An 8,943-nucleotide genomic window follows, 5' to 3' on the forward strand; every position below is an offset into this window, starting at 1 on the left:
GACTTCCCAGGCCAGAGGCCAAGGGTGCAGCTGGCTTCCTGACACCTGTGCACAGGGACAGCTGGCTGGGCTCTTCTGGGGGGGCTCTGGAGGGCTGAGCAGCCCCCACCCACGCTGAGTCAGGCACGAGGCTCCGGGTGGGCTCTGCGGGCTCCCGCTCACCAGCCTGCAAGGCCGGAGGGGCTGAGCCTCAGGGCAGCCTCGCAGGCAGCAGTGCTGCTTTCTCTCTGTCCTGGGTCCCCACGGTTGTCCCTGCCCAGCCTGGGGTTGGCCTTGGCCTGAGGATGCTTCGCTCATGGTGGCAGCATCGAAACGGCACGAAGCTCCCCCCAGGCCATCCAGCGACGGCAAGAGGCCCCAGCCTGCCCTAAGATGTAATGCCCCTGGACCCTCGGGTCTGGCCCCACCCCGACCCCTGGCTGGGCAGAGAACTGGTTGGGCTGAGACGCTCAGGCCAGGAGCTGGGGGCCAGCTCCCCAACACAGGGCTGCCCTGTGCAGGTGGGGAGAAATGGGGCTCTAGGGGGGAGGAGGATGGGGGATGGTGGACACCCACAGGGTCCCCCCAGGGGCGCTCAGGGGCCAGCAGCCGGCACTCCCCAGGTTTATTACTGGTGCCTGTGCCCTCGGGGAGGGAGACTGGAGGGGCCACGTGCCAAGGTGGGGCCGCACAGGCTCCCGGGGGAGGCCCGCGTTGACTGTGCGGCCCAGAGAGGGGGCCTCCTGCGGTGGGATGAGGCCGGTGTTCAAAGGACCACAGTGGTATCATTAGTCCTGGGGGCGGCAGAGCCTCGGAAAATGCTTGGATGAATTCAAAAGATCCTCTGGTAGAAAATCCCTAAATGTGGGCAGCCTACTTTACAGCCAGTTATCTGTGCCTGAAAGTAAAACATGCGAAGTTCTGATTCTCAAAATCAACCCAACAGTCCATCACGACGACTCCATCTTTGAAGTTTTTTTCTTAGAAGATGCAAAGCTCTAATTATCAAAAAAACATAGTCCATCAGAAGATTTCATCTGTTTCTTAGAAAAGTTCTGATTATAAACAACTTTAAAAAATTAGAAGACGACACAGTCTATTTGATCTTTGAAGTTTCTTTTCACGGGGAGCCATGATCACCAGAGAACGTGCTGCCAAGTGTGACCCCGCCCCAGGGCACACAAGTCGGGGTGCGAGGGGACACGCGGCCGGTGTAAAGGCAGGGAGCATCCAGAAAGCACCTCCATCAGCAGTTTGACCGGACGCATGCTGGCTCCCCTACAGCTTTGGTTTCAAACTCCCGATGACCGGCTTCTTGATAGAAAACTCAGGCCACCAGGAGGCCCGCTCGAGCACCTGGCTCTCCTGAAGGACGGCGGCCCAGAGGTTCTGGTAGACCTGCAGACGACACGTGTGGGAGAGAACGGAGGGTGACCAGACGACCAAGGACTCAGACGGTGGCAAGCATGCACAACCCCCAATGCTTCCGCTAGAAATAGCGAGTGCTCCACCATCGCTCGCGATGGAAATCTGAGTTAAGTTTCATATAAACCTTTGTTTTTTTGTAGAAAATAGGGAAATGCACTTATTAAAACATCATCAAACATGCTTCTGATGAAAAGCAGCCCCCTGGTCCTTTTCTCAGGGAATCACGGCAGAAGGTGGACGTTCTGATTTGTAATGGAATGTGACCATCACGGAATGCTGGCATGTCTGTGTGCTGTTTATTCTGGAATCTGCACTCTCATGCCCGCATCTGCAGGCAGGCACAGCTGGGTGCAGCCAGGCGGCAGGAGGACGGGGCGTCGGGCAGGACGATGGCGTGTCCCTGCCATGTGGTCCCTGGACGCCCAGCTAGTGCGCTGGGCACACACCACCCCTCTCTCCCTGCCCCGCCAGCAGCACAGGGGACTGACGGTGACGGGGGCCGCTGGCCACCTCTAAGACCGGAACACCTCACTGCTTTCAGCCTCAGCTGCCTCAGCAGGGAAGCAGTTCCTGTCTCACAGGGTCCTGGGAATCACAGGCCGCAAGAACAACAGTCCCTGCACCACCCAGCACACCAGGGAGGGTCTGCTCCGCTGGCTGCAGACTCGGCTGCATCAGGCTGAGGCTGACAGGTTGTACTTTTAAAAAACTACTCTCCTGCAACTGTTAAATGCACTCACCAGTTCCTCCCCCAACACTCTGCTCGTGCTGGCTCCCAAAGAGACCTGGATTCAGGCTCGTTTCCCGCAGGTCATAAGTTCGAGATGGCATTCCGCAATCCGGCACATCACGCTTCATTTCGTGACTGCCCCAGATAAACCACTGTAGCTGCTGCCGGCTCGTTGAGCACGAGCTCTTACCTGGTCAACACAGCGCTCCTTGGAGGCCGGGGCGTGTGCATTGTATAAGCCAGCCTGTTGGGCTGTCCTGCCCCGGGGCCCTCCGTCATGGAGATGTCAAGTAAACAGGATGACAGTGTCTGAGTGCCAAGGCCGGGGGAGGCCCCTGCACGGGAACTGATGCCCAGCGGAGGTCACACATGGTGTTAATTGGGTCCCTCAAAAACATACGTTGTAAATCTTAACCCCTATAGTGGTTATAAGGAGCTCTGGTAGCACAGTGGTTAAGCGCTCAGCTGCTAACGGAAAGGTTGGAGGATCGAACCCACCAGGTGCTCCTCAGGAGAAAGATGTGGCAGTCTGCTTCCAGAAAGATGATAGCCTTGGAAACCTTATAGGGCGGTTCTACTCTGTCCTGTAGGGTCACTATGAGTTGGAACTGACTCGATGGCAAAGGGTATAGTGGTTATTACCCCATTTGGGAATGGGTTTTCTCCGTTAGGCTACGAAGCATTTTTTGTTATGAAGCAGTACTTGTGTGGCGTGTCTTAAATAAACCTCTTCTGAGACATAAAAAAGCAGATTAAGCAAGCAAGAGAAACAAAGATGGGGAAGAGACAGGCCCCATGAAGATCACTAAGGAACCAAGGAACAGAAGCTGACAAGAGACAAGGACCTTCCTCCAGAGCCAACTGAGAAAGCCTTCCCCTAGAGCCGGAGCCCTGAATTCACACTTCTAGCTTCCTGACTGTGAGAGGACAAATGTCTGTTTAAGCCACCCACCTGCGGTATTTCTGTCGCAGCAGAACCAGATAACTAAGACACAGGTGCACACCAAGGCTCACCCCGTGAGGAGTCTGAGGGCCACACCACAGGACAGATGGCACGAGAGCAGAGCGGAGCACGCTGGCCATGGCCGCAGAAAGCCTCTCTGAGGAGGCGGAGTTAGGCTTACACCGGAATGGAGGGAGAGCGCTCCAGGCAGTGGGAGCGGCAGGTGCAAAGGCCCCGGGGCCAGAACGAGCCCAAGTGTCAGAACAGAAAGGGCATGAAGCTGGAGCTGGGGGCGGAAGGAGGCATAGTATAGAACTGCGCTGGACAGTCAGGCCGTGCCAGGCCCTCGGCCGGTGGGCGTGGAGAGGAAGCTGGGTGTTCTCTCAAGAGTGCAGGATGCTGGCGGAAGTCTCTAGCGGAGCGGCCTGAGCCGATCCGCTTTTTAAAAACTCATTCTGGAGCGCGAGGGTGGGGGCGGGGGGCAGGGAGGCCACCGGGGGAGCCCAGCCGTGTGAGGAGGGAGGCCTGGTTGACAGCCCAGATGGGGTCAGACAGCAGAGACCCTGCTGCAGGCTTGAGGCAGGAGGGAGGGAGCAGGGCTGGAGAACGGTGAGACCCAGATGAGTTGAGGAAACCAGGGAAGAAGCGGGCGGGGGGCCAGCCAGGCGTTACTGGGTCCCGTTACCAGGTCCCGTGGGGTGTGAGGTGCCGGGCTGTGTGGCTCGAGTCTGGAGCCCCCACTATGGGGACGGATGGAAAACCAGGGGCCGGAGTAGGCCACTGGAGAGGGGGAGGGTTAAGACGAGGGCGAGCTCTGCCCAGGCTCAGGGTGTTCTCCGAGGACGGGCGGCATCACCCCCCCTTCACGGAGGGAAACCGGTCGCTACAGCAGGCGCACGGCGCTGTTCCCACGCGCTCTTCCTGTTGGCCTGGACCGCCGGACCCTAGCGTAGATCTTAAACCAGGCTGCAGGAGGGCCACTTGCCCGACGCCCCAGAGGCAACATGGTGATGGCCCAGGGGCACACACCCCTTCTCTAGGTCACCCCCAGCACTGCTCGCTGCCAGCAAGCTGCCCCCGGGCCTAACAATTTCCGGGAGGCATCTTAAGGAAAGAATTCTCTTTGCCTTTCAAGAAAGTTCTTGGGAGTCTCCTGATACGAATTCCACTGGTTGTGTTGAAAAGTACTTTGTATAACGGAGAGGGGACTGGCGTATTACAAGTTCCCCAGGTGCACACAGAGGTGTGACCTCTGTGATCACCCCAGGCCCCGCAGCAAGCCCTCGGCCCCCGGACCCTGCGAGGCTCCCACCCAGCACCCAGCAGCTGCACGCGCCGCCCCCACCGAGCACAAGCTGGCGGTTTCGCCTCACCTCGCCATCGGCCTTGCCAATCGGCGCGTCCAGGACGAAGTCGGGAGGGGCGAGCACGTCCACCAGGGCAACCGCGTCGTCCTTCAGCTGTTTGGAAACAAAGCCCACACGCTTAGCAACGGGGCGTCGCCACGGTGACCACGAGTCACAGACCACGGCCCGGCTGCTGCTAGGACCGACTGGTGAGTGGAGCAGGCACGCGGCCCTGTTCCCTGCGTGCTGGCCTCCTGCCGGCCTGGACCAGGGCCCCCATATCTGGACTGTCCTGTGTCACCACGTGGCCTTCCCCATGGCGGCCTGTTGCTTAGCGACAGCACGACAGTTCCCTAGCCAGCTACCCTCTGCAGCATGTGTCTCGCCCAGCTCTACCCGGCGGCTGCTGGTGCGCGCACGATGACTCGTGCAGGGGAGACGTCACCGCGAGGGCATGTGCGCGCCTGGGGAAGTCGTAACACGTCAGTCCCCTCTCCGTTGCACAAAGTACTCTTCAATATGACCAGTGGCATTTGTATCAGGAGACTCCCGAGAACTTTCTTGAAAGGCGAACAGAATTCTTTCCTTAAGAGAACTGTTTTCCAGTGAGGGGGCCGCACAGACCAGACCCCTGGGGCAGGGCAGCGTTAAAGCTGGAGGCTAGAAGGCAGCTGTGGCCGTGGCAGGCAAAGGAAGCAGGTCTGCCTCCACAGCTCCGCGCCGCTCTCCAGAACACGTGTCCACTCACCCTGAGGTGCCCACCCTTTGCCCTCAGAGGCCATCGCTGTCTACAGGGACCCGTCAGCAGGATCGGGTTCCCGGTCTCTGTCAGACCTGGGGTCAGCAACGTGCCCCGTAAAGGGCAGAGGGTAACTATCTCGGGCTTACAGCTGCACCGTCTCTGTAGCAACTGCTCAACTCTGCCGTGGAAGACGAGGCATGAACAAACGGCAGGGTTTGGCTGTTTGCAGACCGACTGCTGGTCTAAAGGGGCAGCTGACTCCCTCCCTTCAGCCGGGCCTCCCTGAAGGAGGATGAGGACCTGGGCCTGCAGGTGGCGGATGGACGGGGGTGAGACGTGGACCACGTTAGAGCACTGGCTGGCCCACAGGATGCAGCCCACGGCCATCTGCGTGTGTCAGCCACACGGCCGAGCAGGGCCATGAGAGCAGGGGACGCGGCTGCTCCACGTGTTACGAACAACAGTTCACCTCCATGTGGCATACAAAGAACACCCCTCACCATCACGGGTTTTACTTTAGGAAAAGTGAACTTGACCCCATGCACGCACTGCAATTGTACATACGTGTGACCATGTGTGTACAGTGTGGCCGTGCATACATGTGGCTGTGCACATGCACTGCAGCCATGCACACGTGGGCTTGTGCATGTGCACCATGGCCACGCACACGAGAACACATGTACCCACTGCAGCCGTGCACACGTGGGATTATGCATGTGCACCGTGGCTGTGCATACATGTGACTGTGTGTGTGCACTGCAGCTGTGCATGCGGGGGACTGTGCATGTGCACCGTGGCCGTGCACACATGAAAACATGTGTATGCACTGTAGCCATGCACACATGGGATTGTGCATGCGCACCGTGGCTGTGCACACGAGAACATGTGTATGCACTGCAGCTGTGCACACGTGGGATTGTGCATGCGCACCGTGGCCGTGCACACATGAGAACATGTGTATGCACTGCAGCCGTGCACACGTGGGATTGCGCATGTGCACCGTGGCCGTGCACACATGAAAACATGTGTATGCACTGTAGCCATGCACACGTGGGATTGTGCATGCGCACCGTGGCTGTGCACACATGAGAACATGTGTATGCACTGCAGCTGTGCACGCGTGGGACTGTGCATGTGCACCGTGGCCATGCACACGAGAACTTGTGTATGCACTGCAGCTGTGCACACATGACTGAGGGAGGGCACTCCGACTAACATACATGGGATCGTGTGCACTGTAATTGTGCCCATGTGTGATCCTATGTGTACACTGTGAATGTACACACATGTGATGTGTCCAGAGCAACTGTCCACACACGTGTCTGTGTGTGCCTGTGGTGGTGCACACACGCCTCAACCCAGAATCACACAGGATGTCGATGGGTGTGGAAGCCAGAGCCCTGGGGAGGGGCTCACCTTTGACTAGGCCGTCGTGGCAGGCGCTGAGGGGAGGACGAGAGGCGGGGATCAGCGGGGTGGCTGTCTTTTCAGACAGTGATGCGAGTGGCAGAGGGGGGTCTCTACCACATGAGGTACGTACCTGCTCTCAGACGCATGGCGGCTCTGGCCAAGATGGCAGCCACAGCTGCGGCAGCTCGTCGTGTTAAATTACAACGAGAGAAACTGAACAACGTCGCTCCTCAGTCCCACGCGCCACACTGCCACCACCAACAGCCACATGTGGCCCCTGGCTCCCACACTGGACACCTGCAACCCTCTAGAAGTTCTGCAGACAGAGCACGAGGAGAACACCAGGGGCATCTGCTTTCCTGGGTAACACGGTGAAAGGACACAGCACCCCAGGGACACCCCGTGAACCGGGTTTAAGCTGAGGCTGAGCGACTGCAAGTGTGGCAGGAAGAAGCCCCCGACACCTGCCCGTGCGTCAGTGAGCTGAGCGCGGGCGAGCTCTGGGGCCTTCCCGAGGTCATCATCTGGTCAAAATCTCTGATCTGAGCCTATCTTCTTGTCGTTCTCCTGTTTTTCTCGAGGTTGAATGCAAGCAGATGTGCGGCAAGCAGAGGAGGGAAGATTAGCAGACAGGTGACAACAACTCACCTGGGAACACAGGTCCAAGATGGCGGCCTCCATCATTTTACCCGCGTGCTCCCCGGAGAAGTAGCCGCCTGTACGTGGGTTGCAAGTGTTGGTTACACCAGGATCTGGGGTCCTAATGGCGCCCCCGTCCAGCCTGCAGGAGGCCCGCCGTACAGTGTGGAGCGTCCCCTGCCGCTGCCCGGGCCCAGCAGGCCCTCTCTGAAGGACACGTGCTGGGCACAGGGCGGGTTCTCATGGTGCTTGTCCCACTCAGCCCCTGAGCAGGTGGGCACGGGACCAGGTGCCGGGGAGACAGAAATAAGGAACGAGGCTGGCTTCGCCCCGAGGCGGGCGGTGAGGAGGCGGAGAGGGTCTGCCAGTGCCCATCCCGAGGCAAGGAGGCAGGCGGGCTGCCCGGGGCTCACCCTGCGGGGGCTCAGGGAGGGGGCTGGGGGGGATGCCTAGCTGGGTCTGAGGAACAGGCGAGGTGGGGGCTCCCGGCTGAGCCGGGTACACGGTGGAAGGCAGGGTGGCATGCGGGTGAGGACGGGGGCCAGTGTACCGGGCCACCCACTGAACAAGGTGTGCGGAGTGCGTGGGGCATCGCATCCTCTGGAGGCTGAGGGGTCGCCTGCTTGGGCTCCCTCCTGGCCCGCAGCGGGCTGTCCTGTGTGACACGGGTTCATTCTCCTGGTCCGGAGACAGAGGCCGGCACACTGAGGACTGTCTGTGGTCGAACCTACTTTTCTTCCCGTTTTTGTTGAAAAAACTGTGTTGTTTCCTAGAGGACAGTGCTCCCTGCCTCTGCACCGGGGCCCCTGCCTGAATGCCTCACCCCTTCCCGTCAGCCTGCGTGCCCAATGCCCCAGCGGGAGGACAGTGGTTTTCTGGGGCAAAACCCTCACTCTTTGTAAAGCACAGATGTGCCCAGAGCACACGCATGGCACATCTACAGCTCAGATGTCATGGGTGGAAGGGCGGTTAGGGAAAACATGCCTAAAAAGGCTCCTGGAAGGGGACTAGCCATCATCACTTCCTCCTGGAAGCCCTCCGGGTCCCCAGCAGCCTAGCTTCATGCCAATCCATGTGCCATCTGCCTCCCACCCCATGGGGCCTGAGGGCTGGAGGACACGTCACTCTCTCTAGAACTCAGCCATGGGAGACCTCTCTGAGCAGAACAGGAAACTGGCTTCAAAGGGGTCCAGAAGACACATACAGGATAGAAGCCCCTTGTCCCTGGGATAAGGGCTAAGTACACACCTAGGGAGTAAACCATCAAGGCCTCCCAGGTAAAGTAGAGGGAGTCCACGATTCCTTCCTGGGGCAGCTCTGGGGAGCAGTGTTGGAGGAGGGGTTTCCTTGGGAGAGAGGGCCCGGGAGGGGATCAAGGGGGCAGGATCCCGGGGGGCAGTGCCGGGGCGGGAGGTGGCCTCACCTTGGTAGAGAGAAGCCACGTGCGAGCTCAGGGACCACAGGGTGTACAGCGCGCTGAGCCGGCCCAGCACGCCTCGCAGCGGGGGTGGCACGCTGGGGTGGTGTGTGAAGTCGTGAAACCGCTGTGCCACGGTGAACTCCATGAAGGCCAGGGCCAGGGTGCGGCAGTGGTACACCTGAGAAACCGCACACGGCACAGCGATCAGGGACGCGGCGCACACCCAAGAGACCGCGCGCGGCACGGCGACCAGGGACGCGGCGCACACCCGAGAGAACGCGCGCGGCGCAGCGACCAGGGACGCGG

The 8,943-nt window shown here is 59.7% G+C and overlaps 1 protein-coding gene across 1 annotated transcript in view; it reads right to left on the reverse strand.

The window, feature by feature from the left end:
* Window positions 1-541: 541 nt before the first annotated feature.
* ACOX3 (acyl-CoA oxidase 3, pristanoyl) overlaps window positions 542-8,943 on the reverse strand; it is a 55,661-nt gene continuing 47,259 nt past the window's right edge. Inside the window, exons 15-18 of the mRNA XM_004383501.2 lie at window positions 8,641-8,815; window positions 7,227-7,294; window positions 4,454-4,540; window positions 542-1,377 (exon numbers count right to left, since the gene is read on the reverse strand). Of these exons, the coding sequence (XP_004383558.1) occupies window positions 1,258-1,377; window positions 4,454-4,540; window positions 7,227-7,294; window positions 8,641-8,815 (450 nt within the window). The 3' untranslated portion in view covers window positions 542-1,257. The remainder of the gene's footprint in view (window positions 1,378-4,453; window positions 4,541-7,226; window positions 7,295-8,640; window positions 8,816-8,943) is intronic.

Source organism: Trichechus manatus, unplaced genomic scaffold (genome assembly GCF_000243295.1).
Source record: "Trichechus manatus latirostris isolate Lorelei unplaced genomic scaffold, TriManLat1.0 scaffold00111, whole genome shotgun sequence".
Lineage (NCBI taxonomy): Eukaryota > Metazoa > Chordata > Mammalia > Sirenia > Trichechidae > Trichechus > Trichechus manatus.